Source organism: Xyrauchen texanus, chromosome 16, assembly GCF_025860055.1.
Source record: "Xyrauchen texanus isolate HMW12.3.18 chromosome 16, RBS_HiC_50CHRs, whole genome shotgun sequence".
NCBI lineage: Eukaryota > Metazoa > Chordata > Actinopteri > Cypriniformes > Catostomidae > Xyrauchen > Xyrauchen texanus.
The window spans coordinates 22,185,522-22,205,746 of NC_068291.1; the positions used below are offsets into that span (position 1 = coordinate 22,185,522).

At 37.5% G+C, this 20,225-nt stretch overlaps 1 protein-coding gene across 3 annotated transcripts in view; it reads left to right on the forward strand.

The window, feature by feature from the left end:
• LOC127656863 (intersectin-2-like) overlaps positions 1 to 20,225 on the forward strand; it is a 42,708-nt gene that overhangs the window by 10,403 nt on the left and 12,080 nt on the right. For 2 of the 3 annotated variants that reach the window (XR_007972212.1, XM_052145386.1), the window contains exons 5-28: positions 95 to 261; positions 1,260 to 1,478; positions 3,207 to 3,303; positions 3,419 to 3,561; positions 4,553 to 4,616; positions 5,155 to 5,292; positions 5,470 to 5,573; positions 7,297 to 7,559; positions 9,099 to 9,248; positions 9,599 to 9,739; positions 9,942 to 10,029; positions 10,251 to 10,390; positions 11,308 to 11,444; positions 11,873 to 12,738; positions 12,856 to 12,980; positions 14,681 to 14,838; positions 15,515 to 15,581; positions 15,693 to 15,889; positions 16,320 to 16,363; positions 17,699 to 17,865; positions 17,975 to 18,020; positions 19,085 to 19,206; positions 19,508 to 19,604; positions 19,688 to 19,882. Coding sequence is in view for 2 of the 3 variants with exons in the window: in XM_052145386.1 (XP_052001346.1) it covers positions 95 to 261; positions 1,260 to 1,478; positions 3,207 to 3,303; positions 3,419 to 3,561; positions 4,553 to 4,616; positions 5,155 to 5,292; positions 5,470 to 5,573; positions 7,297 to 7,559; positions 9,099 to 9,248; positions 9,599 to 9,739; positions 9,942 to 10,029; positions 10,251 to 10,390; positions 11,308 to 11,444; positions 11,873 to 12,738; positions 12,856 to 12,980; positions 14,681 to 14,838; positions 15,515 to 15,581; positions 15,693 to 15,889; positions 16,320 to 16,363; positions 17,699 to 17,865; positions 17,975 to 18,020; positions 19,085 to 19,206; positions 19,508 to 19,604; positions 19,688 to 19,882 (3,935 nt within the window). In the remaining variant the exon portion in view is untranslated. The remainder of the gene's footprint in view (positions 1 to 94; positions 262 to 1,259; positions 1,479 to 3,206; positions 3,304 to 3,418; positions 3,562 to 4,552; positions 4,617 to 5,154; positions 5,293 to 5,469; positions 5,574 to 7,296; positions 7,560 to 9,098; positions 9,249 to 9,598; positions 9,740 to 9,941; positions 10,030 to 10,250; positions 10,391 to 11,307; positions 11,445 to 11,872; positions 12,739 to 12,855; positions 12,981 to 14,680; positions 14,839 to 15,514; positions 15,582 to 15,692; positions 15,890 to 16,319; positions 16,364 to 17,698; positions 17,866 to 17,974; positions 18,021 to 19,084; positions 19,207 to 19,507; positions 19,605 to 19,687; positions 19,883 to 20,225) is intronic. The other variant, XM_052145387.1, reaches the window with a different exon arrangement.

Consider the following 20,225-nt stretch of genomic DNA (forward strand, 5'->3'; position numbering starts at 1 on the left):
ATCCTAATCATGCCCAATTTATAAAAACTAAAACTGGTATCTAGATGATGTCTTGCTCTGATGACTTGCCTTTTTGTTTGTGTGTGTGTGATAGGGCCCTGGCTGATATGAATAAAGACGGTAAGATGGGCCGCCTGGAGTTTTCTATAGCCATGAAGCTGATCAAGATGACACTGCAGGGACAGAGTCTTCCTACAGCTCTGCCCATCATCATGAAGCAGCCACCTGTGCCAGCTCCAACCATGCCAGCAGCACCACTCGGTATGCTGCTAGCCTGCACAGTAACAAGTAGAGAACATTCATCACACAGGGTTGCTTTTGCATTGTGCCAATATGCTAATCTCTAGTAATTACACGTTAATTATGTTAATAGGATAATTATTTTGTACTGATACTTATTACCAGAAAATAAAAATGACATGACAAATTTTCTCTTCTGTTACCACCTATATTTAGGGTTTGCTGGGTTGAAGGTGACAGGATCATGAAAAACATGATTTTGCTTGCACTTTTGAAATAAAAGTTTGATCTACAATGTAGTAAACACTAATATCCACAATCCAAAGCTGCCACTACAGTCCTCTCAGAGCATACAACATATGATCAATATTCATTGTTCAGCTATTGGCCTGCTCTGATAATTGACAGATTGCACTGTTCTGCTAGGAAGAGATTAGTTATTTTTTAAGAGGTAATTTAAGAGTATGTTTTAAGTCATAAAGGCACAAAAGCAGAAATGGCATTTTTTTATGGAAAATTATCATGTAAAACTGGTATATGAAGAAACCTGGCTTACATTATACTGTAAGTGGACTTTAGGGAAAACATAATAGTACAAAAGTGTAGAATTTGGCCCCTTTAAGATACTTCCTCATTTGCTGGGAAAACCTCAATTCTCATGGCAGCATGTGCACAGCTTGACTGCCACAAGCTGCAGTTCAATTGTAAAGGGGAACAGATGGCAACAACCACAATCTCCGAAATGTTCAACAGAGAAATGTCTTATTATAGGGATAGTTTGCCCAAAAATTATAATTCTGTCATCATTTACTCACCACCCTTGTGTTCCACAAAATAAATGAAAGCCCCTGAATACTCTATTTGTAAAAACAACATTTTGCATAGCATATGAAATAATGATGTCTTGTTCTTAAAGAAATGTTTTAAAACCACCCAGCAATCAAATGAATGAATTCTCAGATGCTCTGTTGTCTTATTGTACAGATATTTACATTAAAGTTGCCCTTGTGCCTTTGCAGGAATGGGAACTATGCCAAACGTACCCATAATGCCCAATGTGCCCATTCTGACACCAATACCAATGAATTCCACTCTGGCCCCAATGAGCACCATGCCGGGCCTGACCAGGATGGGCACAGGTCTGTCAGGGTTGTCAGTGATGCCCAACATCAGCACTCCAGCTCTGCCTAATGGACCTATTGCCATTCTACAGCCGACCCCCACCTCTTTCACCTCAAGTAAGAGATGCCAACACACCCACAAATGCCAATGAAGCCTTCACTGTCACACCACATAAATGTCCCGGGCATTTAACACATGCGTTCACAGGACAGCCAATATGTGCTTGTAAAAGTGCCAGTACAGTGTCCTGCTCCCATGAAACACTTGGTCGGATGGCGAATTGCTCAAGGGGACCCCCTGCCCTCCATCTGCTCTAATACAACAGTTCCAAAGAGAGAGAGAGAGAGAGAGAGAGAGAGAGAGCGAGAGTGTCTTTGTGTGTGTTTGTGTGTTTTGACTTTATTGTTGTACGCACATTTGTTAACAGCCAGGTATATTGTTTGCAATAAACAATTGCTACAACACGGTGCTGATTGATTTGTTGCACCCTCTTGTAGACTTGGAAGACAACGTTTATTTAAAAATCTTATTTTTTTTTTTTCCTACCTGAAATTGTCTTTTTATTTATTTTTTTTATTACAATTTGGAATGCCCAGTTCCCACTACTTAGTATGTCCTTGGTGGCGCGGTTACTCCCCTCAATCCGGGTGGTGGAGGACAAGTCTCGTTGCCTCCACTTCTGAGACAGTCAATCCGCGCATCTCATCATGTGGCTCGCATGACACCGCGGAGACTCGTGGTGATTAATGCTACTCTCCACGATCCAAGCACAACTTACCACGTGCCCCATTGAGAGCGAGAACCACTAATCATGACCACAAGGAGGTTAACCCATGTGACTCTACCCTCCCTAGCAACCGGGCTAATTTGGTTGCTTAGGAGACCTGGATTGAGTCACTCAGCACACCCTGGATTCGAACTCGCGACTTGCGAAATTGTCTTTTTTTTTTTAGTTCCCAATGCGCTCCAAGTCCTCGTGTGACGTAGTGACTCGCCTTAATCCTGGTGGTGGAGGACAAATATCAGTTGCCTCTGATCTGAGCCCGCCAATGCATGGCTTGTTCAGTGCATTACCGTGGAGACCACATTATAGCGACCACGAGGAAGTTACCCCATGTGACTCTACCCTTCTTAGGAGACATGGCTGGAGTCACTCAGCATGCCCTGGATTTGAACTCGTGACTCCAAGTGTGGTAGTCAGCATCTTTACTCACTGAGCTACCCAGGCCCCCGAAATGATGTCTTTTTAAATTTTAATATAATTAGAATTTTGGTAATATTTCAGTGAAAACTGAATGTCTATTTAATGCATGTTTACATAGAAAAAGAATTGGAAAACAACAGTGCTCACAAAAACGCATCCTGTGAATGGCACCTTTAAAATAAGCAACTGTTTTTTGATGATATGACTTTCACAGATTCAATGAAAAACACTTTTTAGGATTAATTCTGGTGCCCTAGAGAATTCTAGGTGCCCTATGTTGCATTCTCTAGAGAATGCTACATAGTGTGACAATATAGGCCAGATATATGCTGTGTTATTCTGGATATACCGGTAGTTAAAAGCCAAGAGCCTCCTGTAAGTGCACAGTGTGCTGGAGGTGAAACGACACTGATTTCTTTAGTCCTTCCTGAAGTCAGCATTTCCACTGCTTCTGTCTTCCTATGTTAGTACTAGCTCAGCTCATACCTTTAGGAGTGAGCTGTATGTGGATATAATGAGCAGATCTTTATGCATAAACTGTCTCAAGAGAAGGTCTGTTGATCCACAACAGATGCCACTGCTCTTTATATTGTATTGAGTTTTCAAAGTGTGTCACTGGCTACATTGTGTTTTTCTGCAGCTCTCCCGCTGTCAAGTTCCTTTTCCTCTTCTCCACTGGGCTTTTATGTCACTCCCATCAACAAAACACCATCCCTACTGGATGTTGGCTCGAGCAGGTTAGGAACTCTGTGCTGTACCTCCACATATACAATACATAGTCTGTAATTAATGCATAAACTGTATTCGCCACACATAAAAGTGACTGACCAATGTGCTTTTTCTTTTCTACAGTTCAAACTCCTCTCCAACCCTCTCTTTTGCCAGCAACTCTCCTAAGGCCAGCCCCTCTGATTGGGCCGTGCCACAGGCGTCACGACTCAAATACAGGCAGCAATTTAACAGCCTAGACAAACAGATGAGTGGTTATCTAACAGGTACTTTAAATAATTGTTGTGAAATCAAACCATTAACAGGCAAATAAGACAAACACTACAAGACTCAAGCGATGACTAGTTGGGTAGTAGTCTGCAAAACTGTTTTAAGTTTTGCAGTGTAGTGAGGCTGTTACAAAGAGTTTTTGCAAAGGTGTTTGTATGTTTGTCGACATGTCAAGAATCAACTCTTGCACTGTTATGTGCGTTTGTGTGAGATTTTCGGGATTGTAGCTTTGTAATCGACACCTGTACTCTGCGATATGTCATGTAGTGTGTTCACCAGCATGACAGACAATGAGATTGTGAATCCTGTAGTGTGCACTGAGCAATGAAGTATTGCACTGTGTTCTTAGCTTTACTTATATATATTAAAAAAAAGAAAGCCAAATAGTTGTCTGTTGTGGCCTGAAACTCGTACTAAGTCGGTTTGGTTTCTATGCCTTGGGACAAAACTTTCGAAATGCCACAGTGATCATTGTGATCTTCCTCTTAATATATAATCTTAGAGTATATGGAATCTATAGACTTAAGCTGAAGGCTGGAGTAGTGGAGAAAGTTGTCAATTCACGCCCATGTGGCTCATCTCTCAAATGATTCTGCATTGCAGTTGACCTATATCATTTGCATACCTCATGACAAAGACACATCTACTAGAGTATTTCAGGAATGAGGTAGTGGGTAAAGAGATGTGGGGTATTATAGTTTTTTTAATGATTATTTATGAAAATCTACAAGCTGTTTGGTCAAACTTGCTTTGAAAAGTTTGTTCATTCTTCAGTGTAAAAGTGGTGTCTAAAGGTCATAACGTTGACCGTTTTCCAGTGTCAGCAATTCTGTCATTATCACTGACATTGCGAGTACCAGCCAGCTCCAGTCAAACCAGTTGTGTTAGTACTTCAAAAGTTATATCGCATTATAGGGAGATGTGTGCTTATTGAGATGGTCAGTAGTATCCATGTATTTCTTTTAATTTGTAATTTTACTTCTGCAGGCCTTCAAGTGAGAAATGCAATGGCTACAACATTGCTTTCTCAGACCCAGCTAGCTACCATCTGGTAGGTGTTTGCCTTATCTGAACATTTGCATGAAGCACATTTGAAATGAAATCTTACTCCGGTTTAAGATTGTTTTTTACTTTTGATGATTTTTAAGAATAGCTGCTCTTAAATGAATGCATATGATTTTACTATATATGACACATTGATAAAACACATTGGCGTCTAAAAGTTTGCGACATTTGGAAAATGCCTCTGTTTTGTATTTTTTTTTAATACAAATAATTTTCATTAGAAATTATATTTTCCACATGAACGTTTGAGAGAAAAATATACATGAATTGCGTTGTGCAAAACCTGATGATCCATGTTATCACTTCATGATTTGGGAATGTTACAAAGAACATCTTATATGCTTCAGTGGAAGCAAGAAAATCTAAGTTTACTTTTTTCTTTTTTTCATGGTCTCAGACTTCTGGACCCCACTCTGTCAAATTCTAAATAGTATATCACTTGTGTCCAGGAGTACTGGTCACCTCACACTACCAGTAGTTCTACCATGAAGTGCCATAAATTGGCATTTGTGTGTTTTTGTCAGGAATCTGGCTGATGTGGATAAGGATGGTAAACTAAGGGCTGAGGAGTTTATTCTTGCCATGCATCTGGTAGACATGGCTAAAATGGGACAGCCGCTGCCTCTAGTGCTCCCTTTAGACTTGGTGCCCCCATCACTAAGGTATCACTGACTAGTATATAACCTGATCTCTGGTTGGTTGAAAACTTCAAATCATAAATAAATCATTGGATGTTTTGTTGTAGTTATGTCAGGAATTAAAAAAATACATTTGAATTCATATCTGAATTACTTAAAAGTTGCTTTATGAATTCTCTCTTTCCATTTATGAATCTTTAGGGGGATGGTTGGTGATTCTGTGAATGGAACCACTCCCTCTATCTATGCAAGACTGGCTGAGGACCTCTATGAGCCTGAACCTCCGCAAAAATCAAGAAACAATTGTACGGCTTTACACCACTCCTGCCATTACACAGTACAAACATCTATGACTCAATTCTTTTACAAAAATCTGCCCCACCCCAACACAGCTCATCAAACAGTCTAAGAGCTCCCTTCTATTTCGAGACACTGAGCTAGTAAAATAGTTTGAAATGGGGATTGACAATTAAACAATTGGTAAATTAATTTAGTAAATACTGAATTACTCTTATCTTGATAAGCATACTGTAATTGCATTCTCCTGCCTTTAAGCCTCTAGTGTCCATCCATATCTCTCTCTGTGTGTGTGTGTGTGTGTGTGTGTGTGTGTGTGTGTGTGTGTGTGTGTGTGTGTGTGTGTGTGTGTGTGTGTGTGTGTGTGTGTGTGTGTGTGTGTGTGTGTGTGTGTGTGTGTGTGTGTGTATATAATATAATATAATATAATATGATATATTAGGGCTGTCAATCGATTACAATTTTTTATATAATTAATTACATGGTCTCCCGATTAATTAATCGCATATACAAATATTTGCTGAGAAAGCCCCTCATATAACATCAATTCAATATATAAAGATTATACATATTTCTATCAATATATAATTATACATAGTTATCTTTAAATATTTAAAATTTTATATATATATATATATATATATATATATATATATATATATATATATATATATATATATATATATATATATATATATACACAAGAATGTAATGCAAGTTTGCGTTGTTCTGCCTACTGAAGTGTTTTCTTCAATGTATAAACTGTACGTTGCTCATACAGCTGAAATTTCACTTACTGCCCTCTGGAGTAAACAGATGGTACTACAAGCTTGCATTTCTGAGGAATCTTCCTTTTTATGGTGCGATTAATTGCGTAAATTTTATTAACGCGTAATTTTTTGTCAATTTAATCGCACTGAATTAGCGTTAATTAGGCAGCCTAATATACAATATATATATATATATATATATATATATATATATATATATATATATATATATATATATATATATATATATATATATATATACACACAAACATACATACTGTCAAGTCATTGCATACTTAGTTGTTTATTTATTATTATTTATATATTAGTTTATTATCCACAGATTTTTTTGATAGTAAAGTTGTTTGTTGTCATAATTTAGTAATTTTCCAACATTTTATTAAAATAATTTCTGGCCTTCTGCCTGAAACACTTGGTTTTTGCCTAAGCACCTCCTTAAAACTTCAACGTAAACGGCCACTTTTATGACTCGAATACAGACATATTTTAAACTCATTCGGAAGAGAATGAACCAGTTTTACAACATTATAAAGCTAAATTTCAGGGTTTACACAACACACTGTCAACACATTGCATCCAAATATATAAAACTATATCCGCTTTTGTGTGTGTGCGTGCGTGCGCACTCCTTCAATACTTTTTAAAAAACATTATAGGTTGGTACCACATGGAATTGGTTGGCAATACACCATTGTAATCTAGGCAAAGGGTGTCTAATCAATCTAAAAAAGTAGAGTTTGGATTTGTTTTAAATATTTTGTTTACTATGTAATTCCCATATTTCCATTTGTGTTCTTTCATAGTTTTGGTAACTTTACTATTATTCTAAAATGTAGAAAGTAGTAATAATAAAGATTTTGTAGGTTTATCCAAACTTTTTAATGGTAGTGTTTTTAAAATATCTAAAATTGTTGATTTGAATATGTGTCTGTCCATCCAGTGACTTTTGAGGATAGGTTTAAGAAGAATATGGAGCTGGGAAATGCTGAGTTGGAGAAACGTCGACAGGCCCTGCTGGAGCAGCAGCGTAGGGAGGAGGAGAGGAGGGCACAGAAGGCTAGAGAAGAGCAAGAGAGAAAAGAGAAGGAGGCTCGAGAGCTGGAGCTGAAGAGAAAGAGAGAGGAGGAGCAGAGACTAGAGCGACAGAGAGAGCTGGAAAGACAGAGAGATGAGGAAAGACTCAGAGAGTTGGAGAGAAAAGAGGTGAGGATAACCTTGTGATCATTTGTCACATTCCCACCAAAATGTCAGATTTCCCAAAAAACCTTAAACCCAGGATTGAGGATTCAATTTTGTGAGCCGTCTAGCGCCCCCCTTATGTAAAGATGGCTTTGTGTCTTACAAAATAGATTATTTCTGACAACATGTGGGTCAATATCAAAATATGTTTACAAACATGTCCCTTGACTCTTTTTGTCATGAAAAAGCTTTCAAATAGCAATTTTTAAAAAGGTATCTATAACCTAACCTTTAAAAGTTATAAAATGGTTTTGCAATTGTTTTTAGAAAATATATTTGAAATTGTCAATTGCCTGAAAAAAATCCTTGTCCCCTTCATCTGGTACACCACTTCTGTAGCATGTGAAGTTATTTATTTATGTATTTATTTTTGTACTTATTTTTAATACAAGCATTAGTGCAAGTGTACAAAAAACCAAAATATTATTAATAATTTAAAAAGAATATTTGTCCCTTGATTTCATGGCATTGGTGTTATCAATGTAAAACCTTTTTTATGTTTTAAAACTTTTTGAAAGTGGCAAAAAGTTGTGGAAAATACTTTTTAAGGCCAAAGTTCAGAGGCTGCTTAAATATGCATATAGTGATTTCCCCAGCATGTTAAACATGTATTAATTCACATAACCCTCATTAGTGTTAACTTGCTTCATTTGTTAAACAAAATAAATAAAAAAAAGAACAAGATCCTAGTTGTCCTTTATTTATGAATAAAAACTTCAACATGTTACAAAAATATTTACCCTCAGCGTTTATAGGTAGTTCAATTTCTTTAAATTTAATTAAAATTGTAATATTTTGTTAAAAGTTTTTTTTTTTTTTGAGAATGACCCATTTGTAATTTCGGTCTGTTCGTCACATAAATCTGTTGTGTGACTTTAGAAAACATGAAACATAGCACAAGTCATATGGACAACTGTTTACACACCCAGTTATTCACTTTTGTTGGAAAGCGAAGTGCGTTTTAAAGGAGCACGCTACAATTGCACATCAATTTTGTCATGAATGAACAAGAATTGTTACTGTGAGAAAATGTAGTTAAAGATGCTCATTGAGATCATTTGTACTTGTAATAAGTGTTGTTGTTTTTTTGTTTTTTTTATACAAATAAATTAACTGAATGAATAAAATAGTTTTATTTAAAATGAACAAAAGAAAGAATTGGTTTGAATGACATCTCGCGCATAGTCCTTGAAAACAAATAAACAAATAAAAGTCCTTGAATTTAACTTTAAAGCATCTGTACGAACCCTGCTTTTATGAAAGGCAAGAATGTTATATTTTAGCAATTGTATTACATGTTTTACTATTATAAACTAACCACTTTTGAGACTTACAATTCTACCATTAAAAAAATCTTCATTTTGAAAAATAAAATTATTTAAACTGCCACTAATAAATATAGTAAGAAAGACAAAATGTAAAGCAGAAAAATGTGGAAATACATTTTGTGTTTCAAAAAAGCATGAAGGCCTTTACTAACCATTGCTATGATGATCCTCACAGGCAGCGAAGAAGGAGCTAGAGCGCCAGCAGCAGCTTGAATGGGAGAGGAGGAGAAAAGAGGAACTTCAGAACCAGAAGAGTGATGAACAGGAGGAGATCATCAAACTCCGAGCTAAGAAGAGGAGTCTGGAGATGGAACTGGAAGCTGTGGTGAGGTTTTAGGGATGAGGGCATCATGATTTCAACTACCGGTATAAGATTGCCATTATGTTTTCCAGTTAATTTGGATTTGAAAATATTTAGACCCAAAATCTAGAATAAAGGCGTAATTTGTGTGAAACCAATGTCATGACCCTGGGTCATAAAAACAAGCACTTTACAAATTTAACTGTGCAAGATTTTTCTAAATAACATACAATGTACAAGATTTTTCTTAATAATATTCACATTACCAGTTCAACTATTTAAAACATATTTCAACTATGTAACTTCTTACTAAAGAATTTTCACACTTCTATGAACAGAACGAATGATATCTGTTTTATCTCTCTATCTTTTAGGGGAACAAGCAGAAACAAATCTCTGACAAGCTTCGAGATGCTCAAGGCAAAAAGAGAATTCATAAAAATGACCTGGAAGTGATCAACCAGAAAAGAGACTCCTGCATCACAGAAAACAACTCTCTGCAGAAGCAGTTAGAGGTCTGACTGCCATGTCCATTACTTCACACACAGACTTCACAAAGAAAAACTCAGACTGAAAATTTAAGCAAGTAATCTTCTATTTAGCCTCAAGGATTAAAACTCCATTTTGGATGTAGCGAGCCCTCCCTAGCAAGAGCATAGAGGTGATCATTGTATCCAACAAGTCAGAAGGATTTTTATTTATTTTGTTTTTTTGCAGGAGTTTAAGAGAAAGTTGGGACAGTCCACCACAGAGCAGGCGAAACTCAATGAGAGACTCCGCAATCTGAGTCTGAACAACCTCCCTTGTAAGATACTAATCGTATATTTGCCTTTAGTGCCTGTTTATGCATTGTTATGTTAAACATTTATTCATTTGATATAATTAAACATCTGAATTTGTACAACAACAACAACAAAAATTATTATGCATGCATGATGTGCTTTAGGTGAATTGTGAAAAAATAAACCTCATAATCGTATGAATGCATGAACACTTGGATGTTTTTGCCATTTTTCCCCAATATAGCTGCGACAGTATCCACTTTACAGAGAAATATGGAAGAGAAGGATCTTTCATGTCGAAATCTTAAAGAACAGCTAAATGCTTTAGAGTCAGAGACTGCAGCAAAACTTGCAGACATGGACAAATACAAGAATGAAATCCAGGTAAACTATTAATATTATTCAACCATGTTTAATAAGTTCATGCACACCAATCAAAACTGACACGCATGTTTAAAGCTAGACCAGTTAGTCTTTTATAGGATCCAGATTTAACCACAGGGAATTTTAACTTATTGATATGAAAATAAAGCATTTTGTTTGGTGCAAATCTTTGTCTTTGTAGCAATTAGTGCTAACAGCATATAGATTGCTACAGATGCTACTAATGCGAATAACCCCTATGCTTTTGTCCCTGTGTCTTTATCACTAGCTGTAGTGCTTTTCTGTCTGTCTGTCTACTTGTCTGTCTCTCCCTGGCTTTCACTGCAGTTTGAGGAAATGGATGACTGCATGCTTAAAGGCCTGCTCTCTTTACTGAGTTGCCTCTGCAATCTCTCTTCCTTCTGAAGGTTGCATATCTCTTTTTCCCTCCTCCTGTTCATCCTCACTCTACCAGCTTCAATCTCAGATCACTACTAAATCACTACTGCATATAAGCATGGCTACATGGACAGTTGCTTGCATGTCCCTTTCATTTGATAATCAAATTTGATGTAACTTTTTACAGACATGATTAAGTGATTAAAACACAACAGTTTGATTTATGGTATAGTTTAAAATTATAGTTGGCTATTTTCAACATTTATCTGCTGGGCTGCCCACTTGCCTGCTAGACTTCTGTATGTATTACAAAAAATGTATTTAACATGTGTTTTATACAAATTTAGGGATGAGTCGAATTTATTGTCTTTGGGATATGACCGCATGCCACAGATACTCTCCATAGACATGACGTTTAAAACAACTTGTAATATACCTTGAAGGGGTTTTATTGGGGGGGTAACTCAGTTGCACAAGTTACATTGTGTTTGAATTGAGAGTTCAATGTGTTGATTATATTCTTGTGGTTTGTTTATCAGGATCTCAGAGAGAGCCAGAGGATGCAACAGTCTGCTTTGGAAAAACTATTCACTATAAAGGAAGACAAAATTCGAGAGCTAAAGAAACGCAAGCAGGAGGAGCTGGAAAAGAAGAGGAGGGAAGAAGAAGAGCAAAGGTAAGAAATTCTTATTTTAAAGATTCTTACAGAGACAGTGCAGTACTTCAAAACCATGCAGGATTTATTCAAGCAAATTTCTTCAAAGCTGCAGTATTAGGGGCCATTCACATAGGATGCATTCTTGCAATTTTTTTAATTGTTGGTCTGTATAAACATAGGCTAGACATATGCCTTTGGCCGTTATGGCTTTTTTCCCTTATTTTTAGCATCAAACGTCTGGGGGTTGCATTTTTAAGATGCTGTGTTATGTTAAACATAGTAACACTTTTATCATGCTGCACATTTAATCAATGTCAGTTTTAAAACATCAGAACAATCAAATGAATTGTCCTTTGCGCTCCATCTAGCTGTTTTTAACGGTGGAATGCATCCTCTGTGAATGGCTCCTTGGTAAAGTTTTCATTGCAAATTGCTTCTCAATGCAGGTGCATCAAACTGGAGAAGGAACGGCAGTGGCAGGAGAAACTGCAGCGAGATGAAGAAGAGAAACTGAGGAAAATACAGGAGGAAAGAGAGGCCAAACTTCGTGAGGAGGAGGAGAGAGAGCGACAAGCTCGTTTACAGGCTGCTAAAGAACAGGCGGAGCGAGAGCAAAAAGCTCGAGAGGAGGAGGAGCGGAGAAGGCAAGAGGATGAGAAAAAAAGAGAGCAAGAAAAGAGACTTGTGGAGAAAAGAAGGCAGGAGGAGGAAGAGGAGCGCAGACAACGAGATGAAGAAAGGAGGAAACTGGAGGAAGAGAGGAGGAAATTGGAGGAGGAAAGGAGAAAACTGGAGGAGGAGAGAAAGCGACAGGAGATGAGATTAGAGGAGGAAAGGAAACGCGAGGAGCGGAGAAGAGTAGAAGATGAGCGGAAGAGAAAAGAGGAGGAGAGACTAGATGAGGAGAGAAGAAGGGAGCGGGAGGAGGAGGAAAGGAGGCGACAGCGGGCCCAAGAAGCAGCCAAGAGAGATGCAGAGGAGAGGAAGAGACTCGAAGAGGACAGAAAAAGAAAGGAGGAGGAGAGGAAAAAGCAGGAAGAGAAGGAAAGGAGGCATCGGGAGGAGGAGGAAAGGAGGCATCGGGAGGAGGAGCAAAGGAAACAGGAGGAAAGGAGGCATCGGGAAGAGGAGCAAAGGAAACAGGAGGAAAGGCGGCATCGGGAGGAGGAGCAAAGGAAACAGGATGAGGAGAGGAAGAGGAAACATCTGGAGGAGGCCACAGCCGTGCGGATCAAAGACGATCAACTGAACAAGAACACTGTTAAATCAGACATTGTTGCTGCTCTTCTGCGCGGCCTTGAGGAAAGGAAAGGTAAAGAAAGAAAAAATTTGCCAAGATTTAAAAAAATTTGCTGGCATGGCTATTCCAGTCATCTCTGACATGATTAGAATTTACTTGTTGTTTACTTGAATGTTCTTGTGATTTCAGGCAACAGACAGCCACTTGGCACACAGCACAGAAGATCAGCTGCACTGACTACGTTTAAAGCCCTCTATCCCTTCACTGCCAGAAATGAAGATGAGCTCTCCTTTGAAGCTGATGACTTGATTGAGGTCAGTTTTATGGTGAATTTCACAAAACCCATCAAGAACATGTCAATGTCATTTTTTTTTAAACCCCAAATCAAAATAAATAGATAAATAAGACAATGTATTTTGCTTGGAGAAAATGAAGATTATTTTTAGGACCATTACTCTTCAACAGTGCTGATTCGCTGGCGGGTCCAGAAGGGGGCACTATGTCGTGAAAAACGTTTATGCTTAAAATGTTCAAGTCTTCTAATACATAAGTCAGGCATATGGGGAATTGTTTGAAAGCTTAGAGTCTGACATTTTGAAATATAACCATAATTTCTGCATTAATGTTACATAAAATAAAAAAATAAGGCCTGATATAATCACCACCTAGAGGTCATGTGGTAGAAATATGAATATGAATATAAAAGTAATTTAAATAGCACATAAATAGACAAAATATATATTAAATGAAAGCTCTCATTCTCAGGAATGCAACTGTTTTTTGTTGCCCTAATTCCACAGTTCGAAGATTTTAAGAAGAATCACAAAGTAAAAAAATATTTCTGTAAGACCTCAAATACAAACGTCTCTTTTATGTACTGATCACTGCTGCTATAAGCCCAAATAGCTAAAAACTTTATATCTGCTTTCACCTTAAAACAAATAGCCATTATTTTACTTGTCTGTGAGCTTGTGTGAATAATCCAATGTTATATCTTAAATGTCCAGAACAAAATATGCAGTCCAAAAGTGAAGAAATGGATGCATAATACATACATGCATAATGCATGTTATCGACTGTTGATGATAAAATGTCATTGCAAAGGCGAGATCTCAGTTTTCCAATGACACCTAGATTGAGCTAGTCCACTACTAGGCCGAGATAGTCGATGAAATAATGGGAGTGGAACATGAGCTGAAAATTAGTCTGAATGTCTATGGACGAGCACATCTTTGAGGGCTAAAATGCATTGGAGCGCCACCTACATTTCAGATCAACATTTTGCGATGGAAGGTGATAGAGGAAAAACAAATTTTATTTCTAGTACTTGCTTTTCCTTTAGTACTTCTTTGCTTTTCATGGTGTGGTGGTGGCGTAGTGGCTAAAGCACAGGGCTGTTAATCAGAAGGTCGTTGGTTCGAACCCCATGGCCACCACCATTGTGCCCTAGAGCAAGGCACTTAACTCCAGGTTGCTCCGGGGGGATTGTCCCTGTAATAAGTGCACTGTAAGTCGCTTTGGATAAAAGCGTCTGCCAAATGCATAAATGTAAATGTTTGCATTATGGCATTATTTTCATGACAGTTAGAACCATTTATGGCAATATAATCTATTTTTAATTGTAATTACAGTTACAAACTTGAACGTTAAACGTAGTACATTAATGAGATTTTTTAGAGAAATGTACATAGTTTTCTTGAAAATAATGAAAAATGCAAAATCTTGGTGTTACTAAAAAGACTTTATATTCATAATTCTTTTTTCTTCTGTTTAACAGGGGAATTGTGACCTAGACATGTTTTCATGAGATTACCCCCTTTTTTTTTTTTTGGTTTCTTTTTCAAGCCTTATAGTTTTGGCATTCGCTACACAGCCAACTTTTACTACCCTGTTAACATCAGTGAGAATGTAACATGTTAGATGTGCTTGTGGGACCATGCAACATGCTGTGAAACGGCTTAATTTTCACACAGTACTTCTTGTAGTTTGCTCATCAGGATGTGTGTTTGTTTAGGTGGATGAGAGTATGGAGAGAGAGCAGGGCTGGCTGTACGGCAGTCGGCAAGGGAAGATGGGCTGGTTACCTGAGAGCTATGTGGAGAAGCAGGCCAAATCTGAGGCGGCGCCCACAGCCAAACAAGCCCTAATGCCACAGGTCTCCATCTCCACCAGGTGCAGTCTCCAATCTGAATACAGATTATTTTTATTCACACCTGTTTCACAGTCATTTGTACAAAATTTTCACAATGGACACTCACAGACAAAGTGCATATCGCTACAGAACCCTCAAAGGAAACATCCACAGCTACAGCCAATCCCAGAACACTGCACATACAAGTACTGCCTACTTTAATCACTACAGCTAAACTTGTTTTGTTGGAAAGATGTGACCTGTTCAAGTCTAATACAACTAAACAACACTAAAGTATAAAATATTTGCAAACAATATTTCACTTCAAAACTGTTTACACTGAATCTGATGTTGTTTGGATGATGATGATGAAAAATTAAAGACCCTGTGAAATGTCTAATGTTTGGTTTTAAACAATGATTTTAAAACTATGTATCAGTCCAAAGTTTATTTTGCCCACTTTTAGGAGTATGCAAGCATATAGATGGCCTCAAAGCTAACATACATGGACTAAATTGATTTGATATCGTTTCTGTATAAAAACGGATATAATGAAAAAATATTGGACTTATCCAGAATATGTGTGAACTGCTAAGGAGTTCATAGAGATGCATTTTAGCATTTTAATATCTTTGTCCTGCATGATCATAGAATATGTGGAATATTCTAAAAACACTTCTTCACTAGCAAAATGAGTTACTGCTCTGTGCCAAGTAGATCACGGCTGAACTCCGCCTTCACCCCCACCCATTCCACAAGCACCAACTCTTCCAACCATAGTCAGGTATGCAGGATTCCTAAAGAGCTCATGGTTTCAGTAACCATGCAGTGTTTTACTTAAGGTATGACATCCTTGTATTTAAATATAACAATGTTGCTGTATGATGTGTCTCAGGTGGTGGGGAATGTGCAAGCTCAAGCTTTGTGCTCTTGGACTGCAAAGACAGACAACCATCTGAACTTCTCCATAGATGATGTCATCACAGTTTTGGAGCAGCAGGAGAACTGGTGGCTGGGAGAACTCAATGGGGTTCAGGGGTGGTTCCCCAAAACCTACGTCACAGTGCTGAGCAGCAGTGACAGAAAAGCATAGTAAATGTGCACTCCATGCAGTAATGAATGGCCACAATAAGTGGATGAGATATTGCAGCTTTCTTTTTGTGAAGTAATAGATTGAGATTGGAACTGCGAGTGTTACATGCACTTTGTCTGTGGAAAGTATCAATGTGAAATGGAATTTTCAAACTAAAACATGTGATTCTTTGCATACTAAAACTTCAAGGTGCCAGCATTCCCTTAAAGACATCAACTAGTTCAGATGTTGCTTTACTTTCGCTGTTTGGAATTGTCATAATACATCTGCAGCAATTAATTTATTTATCTTTTTAACTGCTGTTTTCTAATTCTAAAGCCATTGTTGCATTGGTTGTAAATTTGCTGCAGTATCTTTTTGTAGGAAACGTTAAAAAAAAATTTGGTCATTTTGTTTTGATGCTTGACATGTTTAATTTTTTTTCCGTAGTTCTGCTGATGGATATGATGCAACAGATGGATCGGACTATGAAGGTAAGAGAAAATGGATTGTCTTTTTCCACCAGGAAACTTGAATAATTTTGCAATCAAGGATACATATTTAGATTTTTTTCAGGATTTTATTGAATTTCATACAATAAAATACCGGTTGCTGGCATTGTAACGTCAGCTATTATTGTGTTTTTTTTTTTTTTTTTTTTGGTTATAATGTGCAATTAAACATTCTTTTCCAGTATCTGTGGGAAATCAACTGTCTGTTAGTGTTGTACCTCCGTTATGACGCATCACAGACAGGGTTCCCACCTGTCCTGGAAAACCTGGAATTTTTCACTGTAGTTTTCCAGTTAAGAAAAATTGAAAAATACATAAATGTCCTGAAAAATAATTAGTTGTCCAGGAAAATATTGTTGTATAATAGAACTGTTTGACTGTTACTAACAAGGTTTTTGTTACATGCACAAAACATGGTAACGATTGGGAATCGAAATAGTCAAATACAAAAATTCATATTGCTTTGTCACTGCCGGCAGCTGTGCATTGTGAAACCATGTCAACAGTTAACTGTCATGAATGAGTCCCTGTCACATACTATCTGTCATCTGCTGTCATCTCTGGTTTGCTTCATTGAAATAATTTAAAATGATAAAATATGACTTTTTCTTTTTGTCAACCACAATAAACTTAAGACAAAAATGAACGTCAGACCACAGATTTAGTTTTTTATTAAACAAATTTACACCCTGAGTTGATGGCGTGGTGATTCTGCCTTTACACCTTGGAATGTGAATTATTTTTCAATGATTGGAGTCCACTTATACAATGGTTACCACATGTTGTACATGGAAAACACAGATGGAATCACATAGATAAAGAGATAAATAAACAATAATTAAATAAACAAATATATTATCTGCAAGTGATACGTGCTTCAAAACGAATATGTGAACCCGGCCGCTCATACATTGAAAACGCCTCATGATCATCACGCGCACTCTTGCATGTGTGAGAAGACAGAAATCAAAACACTCTGAACCGCGCAGCACATACAGACTATGTATTTAATTAAATTACATCTTTACGGGGATAATAATCACACTGGGCTATGTAGCAAACTTCTTAGCTGGAGGTGAGAATCTACCATCAAAAACACACAGAAACCCCAAAATAAAAGCTTGATTTAAATGGAAGCATGTATTTTTGCTTGACTATCACACTTGTTGGTCACGTAAAATGTCCTGGAAATGTCCTTGATAATTGTGCCTTGAGAAGAGTTGGAACTGTGACCAGAGAATAATCTCTGGACATCAGAATTGTCCTTCAGTTAATACTCTCCACAGCTGAGTCTGTCTTTAATGTCTTTTTCACCAGAATATGTGGCACTCTACACTTATGAGAGCCCAGAGCCTGGAGACCTGACCTTCACTGAGGGAGACACCATCCTGGTGACGGAGAGAGAGGGGGAGTGGTGGAGAGGGAGCATCGGAGACCGATCGGGCATCTTCCCCTCCAATTACGTCAAGCCAAAGGAGACTGATGTAATTAATTTGAAATATTTACAGATTGTTATAATTATGGATATAGACAATTATGTATTTTCTGTGTGGTTTCATTTGTGATGTTAGAACTTATGTGTTTTCTCATTAGACTTTAAGTCTCTCTGGTAAACCTGGAACTCCCGGGAAGAAGCCAGGTAAGGAACGGTGTCATGAAGCTGTTTGACAAGATTAAATAATTGTTATAGTTAGAGCTGTCAAAATTAACATGTTAACACATGCGATTAATTAAAGTTTATCACGTTAATTTGTCTTAATCACGATTACCGCATTTACCATTAATACAGCATTAACCAACATAAACACTTGATGCAAGGGAGGAACCTTTGCATTGTGTCCGTCTGGAGTCATTACACTGACACACCCCACAAACACACACCGCAGTGATCCAGTGTCAGTGATGAAGTGATGGGAAAAGGAGCTCTTAATGCTATTTGTTGTACAAAACAAGCCTAGATGGAACTTGTGACCGAAATCAAGTATTTATTAGTCTAAGTAAGGCACATTTTAAATACCATAGAAGCACGCCAAGACTTCAATATCAACAAAATGGAGAATGAGACATTTTTGTCTGAAAGTGCTTTTTTTGTAGAGTTCAAAGTGGCTCTTGACACTGGTGCTGACATCCTGATACCAATCATGAACGCAGCTTCACGATTGCTGTAAAAAAGTGGATAGCCACGGACTGCCAGCTAAATAACACTAGAGGATGAGTTTGAAGAGATTTGAGGCCTGTTGCAATGAATTTGGATCCTATGTGGAGAACTTGTTCTTTCAATTAGTTAATCTCCCACTTAGACTTTTGGAAACGTTTAATGTTACTTGAATTGGTTCTATTTTAGTGCATTTCTGTTTTCATTTACATTTTCTGAACAAAGCCTACCACATTATAAAGCATTATATTGTTACATATTGTTTTGTTGTCTTTCATAAAAAGGAAATAAATGCATTTTGACAGGAAACATATATTTACAGTCAAATATAAGCACTTTCAAAATGTGCGATTTAATCGCAATTAACTACAAGCAATTATGAGATTAATCACGGTTAAAAAAACTTAATCGACTGACAGCACTAGTAATATTACACAGCTTCAGTTTGAATTTTACTATACAATTATTTAGGAAATTAGATTTTTCATTATAGATATCTTAATACAGATGTAAAGTGTTATATTGTATGCCTATTATCTTGTTTATAGAAGTGGCCCAGGTGAGCACCGAGTACACAGCTGCTGGTGCAGAGCACTTGAATCTGGCCCCAGGCCAGCTCATCCTCATTCTCAACAAGAACCCCTCTGGTTGGTGGCTTGGTGAGCTGCAGGTGAGTGAGCTGTTAAACAACCCTCATGTCGTTCCAAACCCGTATGACTTTCTATCTTATGCAGAACACAAACAGAAACGTATTAATGAATATTCCAGTCTGTTTTTTCACTACAATACTAGTTGATAGGGACAGAAATATGAACTAGTCCATGTGACTCTTGTTCCCGCTGAGAACTTACATTGTTTTTAGCACTACTTGAATACACAAGACTGTAAACGAGCTTCTCTTAAAACAGTCATAAACATGCAATGGATGAACATTTTCACTGAAAAATTTGTAATTTCTGGTTGTTTTTCAGGCCAGGGGGAAGAAGCGTCAGAAGGGCTGGTTCCCTGCATCGCACGTCAAGCTGTTAGGCTCAAACAGCGGCAAATCCACACCTGCTCCTGCGGCCGGTAAGAAACGGAACACATACCCAGGGTTTATTATTTCTCTGTTAATCTCTTCTCATTGGTTTCTTCATCCTCCCTCACCCTAGTTGGCCAAGTCATCGCCATATACGACTACACAGCAGCGAACAAGGATGAGCTGAGCTTCTCCAAGAGTCAAGTTATCAATGTGCTGGACAAAAGTAATCCTGATTGGTGGAAAGGAGAACTCAATGGAGTCACGGGATTGATCCCGACCAACTATGTGAAAATGACCACATCAGATTCTGACCCCAGTCAACAGTGTAAGTAGAGCCCCATAAACGCACCTGTCTTTTAGATTTGCCTTGGCAACAGTACCATATATAAGACTCTCGTTTGGCTTCTAATCATGAACAATGCACAGACTCGTTTATTATGAAAGTTAACTTAGTTACTCTTAAACTCCTTTGTTACATTTAACAGTGCTGAACAAGGTGCTTATGAGCTTGTTTTCTTTTGATGTGAAATTAGTTTGTGACAAGGGTTTTTGTTTTTATGACATAGTGTATTACAACTTCATTATTAAAGATGTTTTTATACAGCTTTAAATATTTTACTGTAATTATCAACATAATTGCCCTTTCGGTTGTATTTTTATTTCATTTT